This window comes from Falco peregrinus, chromosome 8 (assembly GCF_023634155.1).
Source record: "Falco peregrinus isolate bFalPer1 chromosome 8, bFalPer1.pri, whole genome shotgun sequence".
NCBI lineage: Eukaryota > Metazoa > Chordata > Aves > Falconiformes > Falconidae > Falco > Falco peregrinus.
In genome coordinates this window covers 17624154-17642508 of record NC_073728.1, presented here as the reverse complement: position 1 = coordinate 17642508, position 18355 = coordinate 17624154, and the positions used below count along the sequence as shown (strand labels likewise).

The 18355-nt window shown below is 35.6% G+C and overlaps 1 protein-coding gene across 2 annotated transcripts in view; it reads right to left on the bottom strand.

Moving 5' to 3' along the window:
- CWC22 (CWC22 spliceosome associated protein homolog) overlaps positions 1-18355 on the bottom strand; it is a 35182-nt gene that overhangs the window by 10845 nt on the left and 5982 nt on the right. For both annotated transcript variants that reach the window (XM_055812064.1, XM_055812065.1), the window contains exons 7-14: positions 17189-17357; positions 16648-16701; positions 15601-15736; positions 15312-15518; positions 15130-15192; positions 14679-14774; positions 13360-13441; positions 12052-12112 (exon numbers count right to left, since the gene is read on the bottom strand). In XM_055812064.1, the coding sequence (XP_055668039.1) occupies positions 12052-12112; positions 13360-13441; positions 14679-14774; positions 15130-15192; positions 15312-15518; positions 15601-15736; positions 16648-16701; positions 17189-17357 (868 nt within the window). The remainder of the gene's footprint in view (positions 1-12051; positions 12113-13359; positions 13442-14678; positions 14775-15129; positions 15193-15311; positions 15519-15600; positions 15737-16647; positions 16702-17188; positions 17358-18355) is intronic.

The following is an 18355-nucleotide window of genomic DNA, read 5'->3' as shown; positions in this document are numbered from 1 at the left end:
TTATTTAGCCATAATTTGCACAACAAGCTCTGCTTACCATAAGCAAGCAGAAGGCAGTGTTTCACTGCAATTGCTTCACCAGAGAGGCCTGAGGGTGATGTTCAGAAAGACTAAACTCAACCTTGCAAGGCCAATATGCCTAGACTTCCTCTATAACCAAGAGAGCAACAGAAACTTTTCTAAAGAAACTGGTTTAGGCTCATGTTCTGAATCAGCCCCTACAAGAGCAACTCTCCTTCTTGGCCAGGAAGGAGCAGAGGAAGCCTAGCTAGATTAGCCTCCCAAGGCTTTTGTGCATCCCCCCCACTGAGAGCCTGCCTTCCATTTTTTCCCCGGTCTCTGTGGTGGACACAGATGTAAAGCACCAGCTGTGGCAGTCCTGCAGAAGATGTTCCTCTTCCATCGATACCAACTATCCAGAACAGTCTTTTTGGAGTACATGTTGTCTGGCTCCCTTTCTCCTTGTTCTCCAGTGCCATCACCCCAAGATCATTATCAAATCAACCTCTGGCAGCTACCTCCTCCTATTCTTCATGCACACCAAAGCAGAACCAGAGGGAAGCACACACAGGTGGATTCTGATTTGCATCTTGCCTCTAGGAACAGAGCCCTTCAGTGGCTAAGAGCAGGGATCTGGGCAAGTAAGCATACACGAGGTTAAAACAAAGTTACAGACTGTAATATACCTACCAACCGGTTAGGGCACATTTTGAAACATTAAGACAAGTGAAGCAGACATTTTAGTATCAATTAAGAGCCATGAAATACACGGTACTTAAACAAGACTGGAGTTTTTCACCATCATTTTTTTTAATTACTTTTTCCTCGTAAAACAAACTCCATAGCATAAACCAATTCATGACATTCCCAAATAGGTCCTTGGCCGTCAGTCATGTACTTTTATGATTAGCTTAACTTCTTCAAACTAATAATAATGCTCACCTAGAAAAATACCTGATAATTTAAAGCATTTTGTCCTCTTTATATCTTATGCCAGTTTACGGTAACATACACCAGATTTCATATTCTCCCACTTGTGCCGTTTTTCCAAGCATGTATTCTGAAAAGAAACATTTTGCCCATCCCAAATTCTCAAAACAAATAAAAAGCCAACCATGCTGAACAAGAAAAAAATACCCCCTCCAACTAACAAGGCAGCAATGTATCAGACTTACAGATGTGTTTAAAGGCATTCCTTTCAACACTCTCACACTGCATTAGTGTGATGTATTAAAATGCATATTAACTTTTTATATTATCGTGGTTTACAGTAATGCTGAAGTTAATCAGTTTTTAAACAATAAAAAGGGTAAAGTGCTGATGCCACTGCTAATAATGTCAGCAAGACTTGAAAAACAAATTACTTTTTCTTCCTCATCTTAAATGCAATTACAACATTGGTATCCCCTGTGGTTTACAGTAATTAAGTATTTTAACATTTTAATTAAATATTACAATGATTTCTAGGAGGGTATTTTGAATAACCACAAGCATGAAAACAGTTTTGTCCACAGACATTCTTGCCAGCATTATCTAAACAACTCGAGGTTAGGACTAGAGTAACAGTCTTCCAGATTAAAAATTAACAAACTTTAAAATGATTTAATTATTTTTTGAGAGATGGGACAAGTTCACATGACAATCCTAGCTTCCTTTATAGCTTTTAAAGGTTAACTCATCTCTGTACTCCCAATGATAATACTTCTAGTGATGTTTATGGAAGGAAGAGCCCAAGTTTTTTGGTCCATCACTTGCTTTGAAGATTGCAATGAATTTGTTTCTCAATTTTACAATTTATATACTATGTTATTCAACAGTTTTCATACAATGCTCAATAAGTAACTATGCAGCTTCATTAAGAAAATATGTATAACTATCTGATCTGTAAGTAGAACACTTGGAAAATATCTGACATCCCATACAGATGGTGAATGATCTTTTGCAAAGACCCTTAATTCATTATTGTGTCATGGAAAAAAAGGCACTTCCCCAAACTGCTAAGACAGAAGATAAGGAGAAAGCTCCCTCTAATACACTGCATTTCTTACAGATCTCCCTAAATATTTCTTACCAACTCTTACCCAAACAGAATAATGGTTCAACCTAACATGGGAAGTAACATCATACATTTAAAGGGTAAACTAGCAAGAGAGAAAGAAAAAAAAACCCAAACAAACAAAAAACCTGGATTCACTTTTTCCCCCCAGCTTTACCATTTTAAAAAGCAAACACACCCTGCCCACTCTATATTGTCCCAGCTTCACACAAAGGCTATGTTCACTGCAGACAGAACAGCTAAAGCAACTCAGCTTTCTCACTCCCTTCTCATCATGCGTTTCTTCTTACACTTAGTACTTCCCCCCCGCCCCCATTCGCTTGTTTTTTGACATGTATTTTAAGATTTGCACATTCAGCCAGCCAAGATTGCAATCTTGGAGCTGCCCCACAGGCTGCCTCCAAAAGGTCTCCTCCACTCCCTAGTTGGAAACTAGTTGTTATTTCCACCCCCTGCTCCCTTGCCAGCCACACAGCTCTGTTCCATGCATTGCATACGTAAGCTGAAGCAATCATGAGACATCCCCACCCTGTAAGCTAATGTAGCTTCTTAAAATATAAAACTATCAATGCCAGTACTTGGTTTCTACAAGTTTCTTCACGGAACTAAAGGAACTGATTTGCTGGAAGCAAGCCTAGTAAAGGACACAGGCTGGTTTAAATCAATATGAAATTGGAATTACATGAAATTACTGCCTTGCATTTCATACATTTGCACTGCTTTTACAGATGCTACATTTTTCCTTTTTCCTCTTATTTCAGTTGAAGTGTATTTTAGTTTCACTTAATACCTTAAAAGCTTTCCCTACTGCTGCATATTTTAATGTAACTGTCACATGTGCCTATTTTTTTCCAGCATCTCTCCTCTTTTTCTTCTTTATTCATTGAGTTGCCACTTAAAGACAAGGCTGGCAAAGCCACAGAAGATGCTTCAGCAGCAAGTGGTCTCTTGGCAAACTACAGGCAGTGCTTTTGGCAGCTTACTATACTGTCTTCAGGTTTGTCCTATGTTTGGTCAGCTAATGGTCTTTCACAATTTTTATTGTCCCTTTCTTTATTACTTTTAACCTCAGCTTGTTTTATATTTAGAGCAAAGTATGCTTAAAGCTGAATATGGTTATCAAAAATCTCGCAAAAATAAGACTTAAAACATTTGACACAGGAATCATTAACTGGACATAAGGACAGACATATTTTTAATCATGCTGCTACAGGCCTGCAACACACACACACACACCACACACACACACCCACACACAAGTCTGGCAACATCAAACATTTAAAGCTACTCTGCTACTGTTCCACCTGAAGGCTACACATGCAAAACTTAAAATTAAGTGATGCCGTTGAGGTAATCTGAGCAATTCCATCTCTTTAGGTGAAATGAATACATATGTCTTAGGAAGGTCAAAGTCTAGGCAGAATTCTAGCTAACGCCTGCTATCAGTAACACACAAATATAGCATAATTCTGTAATGTCTTCTGTACCCTCATTTTTGCAGACATCAACATATACCACAACATACACAGAAAAGGCAATGAGGTTCCCAACTATATAATGAAACTGGCTATTTTTGCCTCATTAGTATCTTTAATGTCAAAGATATGCAATTTTAGAAAACTTTTTTTTATGCTTATTAGAAATATTTTAACATAAGTATCACCTGCCACATTTATAAAGCACAGGCAGCCTACTTTCCAAAAAATACAATTAAGCTTTAAGAACTCATGTTGGTTAAAAATTAGTTTTAGCTTTTTTTAGAAAAAGTATTTTCTGGTAAAGAAATCAGTAAGAGCTGAAAAATGTAAACTCATTAAAAGTTATGCGCATATGCTCAAATTAATCTTATCTAATGGATATCATGTATTTAAGGAAGTTGCATCCCATATCAGTATGGTTTAAAAGACCTCATTTAATCCATTACTAATTATTTGAAGTGATATTTTGACTAATCCCTCTACATGCTTAAATGATTCCTCCCGTCAAATTTCTCCTATTCTTGTGTGATCCACAAGCCTATGAAAAATAACCCCTATTCCATCCTTCTGGTCATTCAAGATATCTCAGGTCAGCCAAAGCAACTAATTCATTCCCACCTACTGAACTATTTAGAAACTGTTTTCAATATTAAGTATGTAACCTACATTATTAACTGATGAGAATAAAAGAGGGTAAACTGGTTCCACCAATGGGTCTTTCCAAATTTTAACCTAATACCCAGATTCTGTACCTGTATGTGCATTTCCTGATGTTCTAACTCTTCAGGGATTACACTGATGCCAATGGCACTGCATGTTACGCAAATTAAAGCCACTGAAGAAGCAGTATCTTGCCTATCAAAATTTCATATCCCAACTATAGAGTGTTCAGAAGCAGGGATTATTTTTTTTTTGATGTTGTAGTCTTTTGAGGCTCCTACAAGTGTGAAAACCAGGTCCAAATTACTATGTAATTTGTAAAAACCTTGATCAGTGTAAAATGGCCAGACAGTAACATAATATAAACAAGTATACAAATCAACATTTTTACCTGAAAAATGTAAAATTTCTAGTGGGAGTGTGGACCCACCTCAAACTCAAGGCTACTAATAGCACTAACAATTCCTTTCATTCTTCAACACCTTTTGAAGACTCCTGAGGAATAGACCTCAGATTGCTTTTCAACTTGTGATCTAAACATCTCTAGCATCAAGTAATTTATCTCAATTTTAAAATATAATTCAGAAGCCATATAAGCTAACCTATGTATCTTATGTACTGAATAAACACTGTAAACTGATGGACTGTCTAAAATATTCTTAGGATCAAACAGATCATAAAGAGATAGCCAAAAAGTTTAGGGAACTATGTCCCGTAGGTAGGGATTAGTTACTGCACCCCGAACTAAGAAACTGCTGCAAACGCACACAAGTCCTTTCCAACATAAAGGAGACGGGGCTGAGGGCCAGCTTCTTTCAGAAGTTTTGAAATATACTACAAACATTCAGCTATCAGGAATTAAGAACCTAAAAAATATATTAATTACATATTATATTTCATATAATATAATGATTATTTTACTGTTATTTATCATACTAAACCATCTGGAAACAAAGAAAACTAATGCTTCAAGCCAGGCTGATGTTCAGATAAGCAGTTAAAGAGTAAGATCACTTTGATTTTGATAGAAGTGGCAGAGTTAAGGCAATCTATTTTAAAAGAAGTACAGCTATATTTAATGATAAATCTGAACTAAATGCTATGATAGTCCAAGTTAAAATAGTAGATTGTTCAGAACACCAGGTGTATCCATGCCATTAGACTTACAGTTCCAGACAGTAACACCAAAAGAAGCAGGGAAATAAAGGAAGTTTATGCATTAACAGAACTCCAATTAAACACATTTTTAACCACAATGTCAGAGTTAGTGCTATGTACTGCTTTTTAATTGATAAATTATGAAAATTCAGATTGATTCAGCATCTTAGGCCCACAAAAAGGCCTGCTTCAAAAGATGGGAAATCTACTGGAGTATGATCATCACCATTTACAGGCAGCAGCAAACCTGTGAACTAATCACGGTGCAGCTGCCAAACCTACCAGTTACAATGCCCTGTAACAAAGGAAACTGATCAATCGAAGAAATCATCAGCTTGATCAGAACATAATTACCAGCTTTAGACAATCCCACTCTATACCAGTTTCCTGGACTACATTCTCACTGAATGTCAGGTCAAAACAAGTACTTCTGCTATATTCAAGACTCAATGCATAAATAGCACAAGAGAGACACTGACACCCCCACCTCTTCAACTATGACTGTTTTGAGCAAGTGTGACACCATCCTGTAAAAATGAAAATGTGTCAAACATGCATAATTTCTTTCAAGAAGGCTATGCCTACAATAACTTTTTTCTCTTCTATTAAATAAATAAACAAAAAATCCTATGACCACTACTTTTGTCTGGGCTAACTGCATTGAAGGGCAGATATTCCTACAGAAGAGCCTCTAATTTAATTTAGCAAAGTTCCAAGCATTGCTGTATACAAGTTTAGTTCACATTACAACCAAAAAAACCCACCAACCAACCAAAAGTCTAAAAGCCAATCTGTTTTACACACATTTTCAAAGATCAAGAACATATGTTAGGTTGTCCCCAGCTCCACCCCTTGAGGGAGACTGGGCAACAAGGCAAGACATTTATTTCGCTTTCTGCTCTCAGCTTGAATGACGCTAAACAAATTTTAAAATTAAATATTCTGTAGACAGTCAATTTAAAAAAAGGAAAAAAAGAAAAAAATATCTATATTCCTCATATGTTTTCCTAAAGATGGATCAATTCTCTAGCTAAGTAGTTGTCACTTCAGTCTAGATTCGTATTACTGTGAGGATCCTTAATTCCTTTCAATAAAAATATCAGAAACTGGAATGTACTCCTCCAAGAAGAGAGGCAACAAAAATCTCTTAAGGGAAAGCATTAAATAAAAAGCCTATTTCTGACATTTTAGTCAGGCTTGCTTGTTTGCTTTCCTCATAGTTCAGAAGCCAGAACAACTGGTAATACCATACTCCTCTAACTACAGTTTTAATTTATTTAAATTTTCGTCTCTGGTAATGCATGTGATTAATGCAGCTTTAACACAGATGATAAGAGTACTTTTTAAAAAAGAGAAGTAGTGTTCTCTGTGAGACTGAACATATGGCTAAAAAGCAACCATAAAGTTTGTTTAGAACAGCAGGGAGTACAACAAAGTGTTTCAACTTCTGATATGCAGGCTTCAGTTGGATCTAATAACACCAAGAAAAGCAAGCCTCCTCCTGTTAAACCTACTGTGAAAAGGAAGAAATTCAACTACTTGAATTTGTTTTTTTCCTTAAAAAAAAAAATCAGCAATCAACACATGAGAATTAATGCAGAAGAGCAGAACTAAGATACTACAGTGTGTCGATCAACAACAACAGTAACAAAGCAATAAACTCCTTTGTTAAAGCCTAAGAATCTGTATGGAAGAGTATGAGGGAACAAGAGAGTCCCAATGCACAGGAGACGCATACAGTTGTCTTCATACCTGAGTTACAGTAACAGCATTCACAGATCTGAAATAAAGGAAGCAGAGGCATGCTAGGTTAGTAAGAGTCCACTTGGAACCTAATCCTCAAGTGGGGATGGATGTCAGCACAAGAGATAAAGTAGTAAAATGTAGAGGGTTCTTACACCTGGGCAACAATTCAGGAAAGAGGTCAGAAACAAAGAGGTGGGGGTGAAAATAAAACAATCAGAAGCAGGAAGACTGTGATACCATTTAATCTGCTGAAGTTGTAAGTAAGAGTAACAGGAAAAACAAAATTAATTTGAACATGCTTTTAGTAATCTATTTAGGAAAAATTCTCAGAACTGAGAAAACCTACAAATTTTTTATTTTTTTTTTAAGAAACAGTGGTAGAATAAGAGAGGATCTACAAAGCAACACACACATGGGGATCCTGAAAAACCTGTAATATGAAAGAGACAGTGTGAAAAAGTATCAGGAAGAAGACATGTGACAAAAAAAATTAATATAAATGTCCAGAAGCCATTTTGAAACAGGCAATGTAAAACCACAGAGAAGCAACACTTTTGCTCACGTAAGGTAACTACAACATGCCAAAATAGAATACAGACTGAGGAAACCTGAAAGGTTACAAAAAGACAGAGAACCAAGAAAGCACATTGCTTTTATCTATCAAAGACTAATAAAATACAGAAGAAACTAATACATTTTTGAAGATTTAATTTTAATAACGAAAGAAGGGCCCCTTTGACACAGAAGACAACACCGAACATGCTGGAGTCATCTGAAAAAGGATTAAAAAGGGCGAGAAACTCATCAAGCATAATCAGGAGGGCAGTTTAAAGACAGATCCAGATACAAGAAGCAGATATTATATTTCCAGAATCCTGGAGCAAAAATAAATGAAGGGGGAGGGGAAGTGTCAAGGAAAAAAGAAAAACTGGAAAGCTGGAAATGAAAACTGAGCTTGTGAACCTGGAAAAGAAAACGTGGTTTCTTGAGAAAGAAAAATAGGACACTGCAGTAGGCAAACTTTTCACCCAAAAAAGGGGTACAGGAAAAAATAAAAGGACAAGGAGAAGGAAATGAATAGGTATTTTGAAGGAGAATATACAGTTAAGACTAAAAATTAAATGCATGCAAATCAGATGGGAAGCAGAAGATGAATGTTTCTGTTTAACAGCATCATTCACTTCAGAAAAAGCAGCATTTCAGTTCATGGCAAAATGAAAAATGTGTTCATCTCAAGTCAGAATACAATAGTTTTAGGCTAACAAATAAAAAAGACTGCCGACATTCCCCTGAGCACTCAGTACTGAACTGCAATGCCAAAAAGCAGTATTTTGTACTATTCCCAAGATTATCCATTTGAACCTTAATCCTCTTTCTGTCAGTCAGATCTGCGCGACAGATCCATTACTGATATTAAGCATAAAACCCATTTGTGTTGAACAGCAGTTAATGTGACACAATAATCTGATAATTCAACCACTGATAAAAACAGCTAAATATTCTGAATTCAGCCCTGCTACATCATGCCAAAAATCTCTGTACATAAATATTTCTGGAACGATTAACATGCAAGAAAATCATTACGACTGTATTAGTCTCAAATGTCTGTCTTCAGGTTTTGAATATTCTTATCAGTTTTCAGATTGTATTTAATTGACAATTAACTACTCAAAACCTGTGGAAACCAATCTTGATAATGAAATAAAAGATGACTTTATTAAGTAAAGCTTTCCAGAAGAAAAACACAAAGTTACTGTAAAACCAGACAACGTGAACAAAAATTTTGCAACAGGAATTTTAAGTTTCACCTGCTTCTTAAGCGACATAAAGTGCTTTAAACAATACTTCAGTCCCTGCTTCTCATCATAACTGCCATCCATAGCAGGAGTTGGCACAGAGAACGAGCTCTAAGCTACAGGGTCTTCACTGTAAGAAACAGCCAACCATGACATTATCACAGCTCCTACACTCAATCTAAATTGCAGTTTTCTTACACCAGCTTTGAAGATTCACCGAAGAATTCGGTAAACATTTCAGGAATTTCTCAAGACAGGTTAAAGCTCTGACTTGTAAAGTGCAAAGAAATCACAAAGACACAACCATACTGCAATACAGGTTGCTGAAGGTTTCAGTAAAACAGAACAACCCCCCCCTGCTTTACAGCTGAAAATATAATCCTGTGGTTTGTTTTGATAACGAAGGCAGTGGGAATCAATTCAATAAAGGCTTAAATCAGAAATTTTTCTTGTTTAGAAATTTGCAGTTAATTCTACCAGAAGCTTCCTGCTGAGTGCATTCAAGTTTTTTATGCACATGGACAGACTCAAGCCCCATAAATCCTTGAATAATTTTATTGTCTGTATCTGGTTGTTCTTTCTGCTCTCACATTGATCAGAAAACCTCAGGCTTTTTTCTCTTTACCCCATAAACATTCCTTAGGACCTCTAAGTCTATACAACGAGCAAGTCAAAGCTCTCACATCTTTGATTATGGTGAGGTGAAAAGTAATGATTTTTAAGGGGAAAAAAAGAAGAGGCCCTGTGATAAGAAGATGCAGCTTTACAGCCTTTTTGAACCTTGAACTGTAGTAATTCCTACAACTAGTATGAAATCATAGGTTAATACTGATTTATTTTGCTCTCTTTAGATACATATACTTGCACACATACAAAATGCCAAAAATACACTTCTGCATTTATTTTAAAAGCATTTCATTCATAGCAATTACAGCTGAATCATAACTACATCACTTCAGATTCCTCTTTTTTTAATAGGGTGGTGTGCTAACCAAAATAAATTATCTAAGCATCACAAACTAATATTCAAATATATAAATTCTTACTTATCCAAATGTAATAGTTTTCAAAGAATGCTATAGATTTTAATATTAAAACTGTGATGTTCAGTGAGCTTCATACATCTTCCAAAGCACAAAGTCATAGGAAAGTATCTGTTGGAATGAGATGTTAAGAGAACAACATAATATTGTCTAGAGACTTGACTAGACAGCTAGTGGGATATGTTTTGCCTCCTCCAATCATCTGTCTCTAAAGAGACCTGAAAGTAAGTGAAAACATTTCAGAGATTATAGTGCTGCTGGTCACAAAGCTACTGCGCTCTAAATTAGTTAGCATTGTATTTAATTGATTCCCAACAGTTCCACATATATTCAGTTTACTCATAATTCCTTGAGTCTCAAAACTAGACCCTGGAGTTGCTGAGAGCTTTCCTACAAAATCAGGAGTAACAATTTTTGTGTTTGCAGTGCAGCAGGAAAAAAGAAACCCACACGTTTGCACATTTAAATTTTGCATACAGAAACATTCATGTATTTTTAATTTGTGATTGATAGGGGAAATATAAAGTTTCTCAAAGCTGAGACAGAAATAAATCCCTTCACAGGATTATGTAATATAAAAAGATTCATAGTCACTAAATTAGCACCCCATAAAATATATGAAAATTAACCCCTTAAATTCATCTGTGTTTGTCTAGTTATTTTTATTTGCAGCATGCAAAGGCTTCACAGAAAGCAAAAGAAAATAAACTGGCAGCAAATATTAAGTCAAATCTCAAAAATACAGAATAAACTGGTGAGAGAAAGTCTACTTGTTTTTACGCACCTAAGATTCTGACTAATAGGTTAGGGTTTTTTTCTTCCCCCAGTAAATTTATTTTTTCTGAATAGATCTTGTCCATGGAATAGTTAGTAGTTGACAGAGACTGCAATGATATTGAATACCAAGAATTAAGCAGTTCTCCAAGCAGTTACCTAACGAGCACAGTTACACAAGTTGTTATCTCCATTGTATGATACAGCACATATGTTCTAGATTGTTCTATGCTTTATAGCTGAATCATCTGCTGGAAAACAGGATCTTTTTTCCTCCTAAGAGTTCTTCAGGTTATGCTGCACTGAGAATTATAATCCTGTGCATGTTTAGTATCGCATTTCATGCACAGAATTATAGAATTAGGTAAGAAAATGCAGAACAATCATCTGAATTCTTAGTTTACTTCCATGTAAACTGCTTAATAACAAAATAGTACAAGAAGTGGAAAAAAATAGGCAAACCAATTTCTGATTACTAGATTAAACCAAATTTCCAAAGAACACCTAACCACAGCTCAGATCTCCACTTACTAGTTATTATTATACTAATAAAATTACTTCTACACACATTGTTTCAAGTAAAACGGAATAGTGATAATTAAAGTCACAAGAAAATTAAAAGCTCTCTCAAGCGCAACTCTCATGCTGATGGCTTACAGATGACTGAAAAGCTGTTTATAGAATTAGATGGGTATTTACATTCTACCAGGATCTAATATAAGTACTAGCTGAAGGACAGTTTCCTTTACTCGAAAGCATACCAGTTGTATTGATCTTGCAGTGTTTGAAGACAAAACACATTTCGCCTGATTGTGTCCAAGATCACAACAAAGCAATCGTACTTACAACTGCTTTAATTCAATACACTATTATTCAAAGAGGACTGTAAAAGAAAAAAAACCCACATTCTTTTACCACTATGCCACATTTCAAGTCCCACAGAGAAAAGTCTACAGCAGCCTGCAAGTATGACCTTCAACTCAGTTGCTTCAGAGACACAGCTCTGAGAATCACTGCCATGTTACAGTACTTTTATCATAGGATAAATGTTTCAACAGTCCAGCCAACAAACATCTTCAAAACAGACTATGAGCAAACATTTGAACTGCTTGGCAGAAAGGAGCAATTGCCCAAGACAAATGTCTTACGAAATACACGTTAGCCTATTTGCTCTTAAGATTGTAAGACCCATTTTGAGGAACAACAGCTGTAAGGAGTCATTCTCATTCACCTGCTTACTATACAAACTAGGTCCCAGGACAAGAGCAAGGATTCTAGACACTCCCATAATACTATTTCTTAATAATGTTAACAAAAAACAAATAAGCAGCAAGGCTTACGGTCTGACTTTCAGGAAAGTCCATCTTCAGTAATTTGTGAGCACATTCTTCAAAGTCTAAGCTGCAATAACAGAAAAAATACTTCTCAGTATCTGTGCAATATACAGTACACTAGACACTTTTCAGAATTCTATTAAGATTGATTGTTGGTGCTGAAACTTCAACTGTTTTGAAGTATCTCATTAACATTTTAAAATCTGTTTGTTTTGTTAGGGTTTTCTGTTGTTTTTTTAAAATAAATATTTTGTATTTCATAGTTTATGCATGAAAATTAATCCAAGTCATTACATTTGCAGACAATTTGAAAACAAGATGATTCGAGCCATTACTATTATATCATCTTACAAAACTTAGCAAAACACAAACATGAGCTCATTTTACACATCCTGAAAAACAGTGAAATGCAAGCACTGTACATAAGCTCCGAAGTAAGTATATACCACACACACCACTCTCCCATTCTTGCATATTGCAAGCCTTTAGCTACCAGTAAGCACCTTCCCCCACCCAAGTAAAAGACAAACAAACTTGGGTATGGCAAGAAAGTATTGAACAGTAACTTTCAGAAACATAAGAGCCTTTCATACATCTCAGTATGGTATTAATTGATATGTGTAATGATCAATACCACAACTACATTATCTCATGTATCATGCAGGTTCAGACCTGCAGAATATTGAGGGTCATACCTACTTTTGGAATTGAGTGGCATCCAACAGATTCATCTCTCCTTTTACCCAGGTAACACCAGAGTTATACCACCCCGTTTTGTTTATTTGGACTTTGTACTGCAAGGGGATTTCATTTTCAAGTTGCGTACAAATAGAGTATACTTCAGGGTTGGTATATGTATACTTAGTTTCCAAACAATGCAGATGGAAACAGGCCTAAATAGTACCACACTACAGAACTACTTAGTCTCTGAAGTGGAGGAAATCTACAGCATCTCTATTTTAAGTGTGTTGCAGGTTTTTTTCAGAAATTCTTCAGATGCTGCATGATCTGAAGATCACCAACTTGTTCACTCAGAACATTCTGATTATGGCAATCCTCAAAGAAAAGTCCCACTCAAACATTTTGAAACACATACGATTTATCTTAGAATGAGAATTCGGGTATTTAATTTGTCAGAACAGTCTGCTTTATACAATCAGGTCCGGCTCCCTAAAGAACACCTCCCTGTTCATTTTTGTTTGGTTGGGTTTTTTTAAATTGCACATTAAAAAAGAATTTTAAAAGAAAGAGAATTCCAGTTCACCCATTTCAAATTAACTACACTCATACATGTACAAATTATATTAGATTTACCTTGACTGAATAGCAAGATAAATTGTACGACGGAAGGAGACCAGGTTAATTTCTGTTTTGTCATGGACAGTAACTTTCTGACCTGGGAAAGAAAAACATGGGTTTTAAAGAGCAAAACATTAAGGCAGATAGGTGTAATCTCTTAGAACAGCTCTATTTACTATTTACTAAGTCTGTAGCGCACTGTGCAACACTTTTTCTAGAAATATTTAGGACTATTTGGCATGTTTATGTTTTTATTTTTACAGAGAAGGAGAGAAAAAAAAACCCATTTGCCTCATTTATAACTATCAAGTGAATATTCAGAGGTTATTTTGTATCTCTATATATCTGTAGAGATTTTAAGAGGATAACTCTCCTTTTAAAGACCTTTCAAATGACTTAACCACTGCATCCTCTCAGTTTAACATTTCTTGTCCACATTATTAGCAAGGTATTTTCTGCATAATTTAACTATACAATGTTCTATGTAGTCTCCCTGGTTTTAACAGGAAATTATTTGTTTCAGTTATGCGTAGGATCTAGTTACAGCATTCTGAAGTTCTGTTTTGTCCTGGAGCAAGTATAGAAACATCCATTCCGAACCAAAATCATTCGGGTAACACCTTCATTCATAAGGTATTCCCTATTCCTTCATTATTTTAAAGTTTGGTAACAGTATAAATCATGAAGGAAGCTCTGCTCGCTCATTTGTGAAATATGCCAGCAAACTGGTGAGGAAATCCATTCTTGGTATTCAAAAACAGGACTTAGCTGGCTTTTCAATAACTCAGTCCGCACAAACACTTCAGTTATATTCATCCATCAACCTTTTTCCTAGGAATCAAATACATCCTTTGAAAATGTGTAAACACTGACTGCTTCCACTTAAGATCAAGAAAAGGGGCTGAACTGAACTAAGAGCTTACAGAATGTAAATACAGTTGTAAGAAAACTCATTCTGATTTTGAAAGTGAGCTAAAAATATGATAGAGCACTAGCAGGCATCCAGGAAGGTTGTCTTTGCTAGTTTTTAAGACAGTGTTTTCATGTTAATTGTTTTTAATATCTTATATTTGCAAGGCTTTTCTCACATGAAACTGATATGGTCAAGAACAATCAGGCAAAGTTGCTTTTCATTTTCTGCCTGTGCTGAATGCTTCCTTTTAGACTTTTATACTTTTTGCTAGTAAACACTAGCAAATCTGAGAATAATTTAGGATGAAAACATCCCTTAACTTTTGAACATTCTTAGTGTCACAAAATGTGTAACAAGTTAAGCTCTTCTTTCCCGTTTCATCTACAACCAATCATGAGTAAGATGTCAGTCATATGCTTACCATCTTCATCCTCCTCCTCCTCCTCCTCTTCATCTTCCTCACTACTTCCACCCTCTTGATCTGCTTCAGATTCACTGTCACCTTCATCAAGAATTTCTGGAAGAGATGTATCCCAGATTAAAGGAATATAGTCCACAGTAGTTTCATTACCAAAAAAATCTTGATCCAACATCTAAGAGTGAAAGAGTGTCTCAGGTGGAGAATGTGGGAGAGCCAATAACATAGGTCATAACAGAATGAAGATGTAGCTGGAGGAACGACGCTGAAGAAAATAGCAGGATTACATTGGAAAGTCTATGATGAGCTGAAAGACAGTTACCTGGGACACAAATACCACCCACTGTTAAATAATAAACATTAGTAATAATAGTCAGATAAGTAAATGCCAAATTAAGTGTGCAAATATATCAATATTACATATAAAACTCATATACACACACAACCCCCCTACCTTTCTTCAGCGTTTTGTATTTCTCTTCATTTTCCATAAAGTTTGGATCCATCTTGAAAACATCTTTAAAATAAAAGAAAATCTTCATTTAAAATACAAAATGAAGAAACCCATAAATATTTATTTATAATTTTGTTTTCACAGAGAATGCAGTCATGGAATTATCTTCCATTCTAACTTACTAAGAACATCCTCTGGGTTGTAGTCATCTTCTAATGGCAACATATGAGTAAACTGATCCTCCTCCTCCACTAGATCTAATCCCTCTGGAATGATTGGATGATCCTTGAAGCCATCCTTCCGTACAGCAAACATGACTTCTATCATATACTGAACACGCATATCAATTTTAGATTCATGCAGAATGTGTCGAAGACGGTCAAAGATTGCTTGGGAAAGACAGAAACGTAAATATGAAAAGAAATTACCAATACAAACACCAAAATACAAACGTTGGCTAATTATACTTACCATTAATACCTCTAGGAGAAACTTCTGTTAATTTGAGCCCACTCTCTTTAATAAATCCAATTGCTACTTCAATACTGTCATCAGTAGGCCTTTCAAGAAGCAAAGTGAGCATTTCCAAACATAAAACCTCATGAGCCTATGGAAAGTATATCAGTAAAGAATTAGAATATACAACGTTACACAATTGTTACAGAGCAGGTTTACTTAACAGAACAGCCCAGCTTTTGAGGATGCTTCTTTACTTGTTTACTCACACACACAAGGCAACAGTAGTGGGACAAAGCTAATCCAGAGGAAGTCAAAACTCCAAATAAAATTTTACCACTTGTATTTACACCAACTTTGTGGTGAATGTGACTATGTTATTGAAATGAACAAGCAAACAACGGTAAACCTTTTGCCACTAAGAAAAAATTAGAATGCATTTCCAAGAAGCAGAGAAACCAGCTGTAAGTGTGTTGTGTCTATTAGTAAATCAGGTCTTCCACGATCAGGCACATAAGCAAATGGCACATCTCAGATTAGTTTACTCTATACCAAAATGCTGCACATGGCCAATGCATTCCTGAAACACTGTTTCTTGCCATTTAAATTTGAGTATCTGGATTTCTAACACAAAGAAAGTGGCATAGGGCTGGATGCAAATCCATTTTAGATGCAACTGACTAGCTCTGCCTACACAGATGTTTAAGTCAGATGACAGTGCTGCAAGAAAACTCTGTTCTAGATTTGTGGGACAGAGCCTCGGATGACACTTGCTTTGCATCAAGATTTGTCTCAATACCAGCCCAAACATATTTATGAAGTCTGGGGAAGCTCTGGAGCCTAAGTACAATAGTAAGTGATGATAACTCCATAGACAATTACCAATGTCTTTTCTAGACAGGTCATACCAATTTAAAATTGGCATTAAAAGGAAATTTCAACTCAGATTTTCAGTAACCTTTAGAAAAGGGAGAGCATCCTCACCTAGGCTACTGCTGCCTTGAAACTAAATAAACAGCATATAGGGGGGTTTGCATTGAGTAGAAACATAAATTAACATACCACATTCTGATTCATCAAATGTGCCACAAACTTTGAAGATGTTAGACAGAGTTGCTGCAAAACAAATAAACCGGGAAATTTTAACACATAGTGTATGGAAGGAAAAATTTGTAAATCAGACTTACTACAAATTTGTGCATCTCACGATCAGATTAAATTATCCCAAAGTCACTATTTTGGGATACTGGTAATTGTTCACAATTAAGACAGTACACTTTAAAATAAGAACCAAACCAAACAAAACCCTTCCTGCCCACCTCAAAACTTGTTCACAATTAGGACAGTACACTTTAAAAACAGAAACCAACCCAAGCCCTCCCTGCCCCCCTCAAAACTATCACAGAACCAACCCAGAATAAGTTGTCAAGCTTTCATGATACTCTAAAACTACTGAAATGTACTAGCAACAGGCCCCAACCCATTCACCTTGACTGTGTTCCTTTGAAGTACCTAATTTTAACACACTCAATATAAGGTTAACACAGCAGAATTACAAGTTTCAGCATTTTGCTGAATGCAAAAATGTGAACATTTTACATACCTTATCATTTCTGCGATATCCTTTGCGAAAATTTAGTATCAACCTCTTGAGAATCAATTCACCAATATTTGGAAACTTTGAATTGATAATGGCCACAAGAGCAGCATAAACATGGGTAAAAATTGGAGAGGCACTCTGAGCTTGGAGAATGGATCTAGATAGCAATCCCCTGTAAAAATATGTAAGTTTAAGATTTTTCTGGGTAATAAAACATTTAATGTTTTATGTGATATGTACCGAAGAAAAATAGTATTGTACAGCTGGAATAGTTAGTAGATACCAAATAGTCATTTTCAAACAGTTATCATGCCACAAATGGAGTTTTACAAAATGTGTTGCCCAAATGTACCTGAGCTGAGAAATTCTTAAAACTGACACTTTATCTTTCATTAAGTATTGTTCCTATTAGAACTACATTTGGAAATGATAAGAAAGTAAAGTCTTCATCTTGTATCCTGCAATCATCCTATTTTAACCCCAACACAGGCTCTTCCTAGCTTTGAAATTTGCATGATTGAGCTGTTTCTTTTCCCCAGCTGAAAAAACAAAACCCTGTTTATGACAGAAGAGATACCTGCACTGCAACTATTTATGAAAAATACAGAAGTGCGTTCTAGTACAATGATAACTTAAACACACAAACAAACTTCTAAGAAATAAAAATCATATTTCCATAAAAGGTCCCTAAGAAAAAACATCTACCTAGAAGTAAAAAAAACAACGTTCAGTAAAACCAGAATGAGCAAAGTATAATGCTTTTCACTGTTTTTTCTCAAAAGAAACTACATATTTTCAACATAATTTTAATGTTTGGAACTAAGAACTGATTATAAAAGACTACTAATTAAAGTCTACATGAATGTAAACACAGGACTCATGAGATAATAGCCCTTTTATTATACTATGGGTGTCTAACAGTTTTATCAAGACTGAAGTCTGAAAATAATCAAAGACTTTTTTCCCCTCCCCCCAGTTTTGCTATTTTAATATGCTTTAGCACATAGAATTTGACTTTTGCTGTAATCCTAACATGAATCTTCAAAATGCACACTGGTACCCAATTATCATCTTTGTGGTCTATTGAAATTAAAAAAAAAAAAAAAATCTCCTACATGGTACTAATTACTGCATAAGGACCTCATTCCTACTTATTTTGGAGTTGGCAAA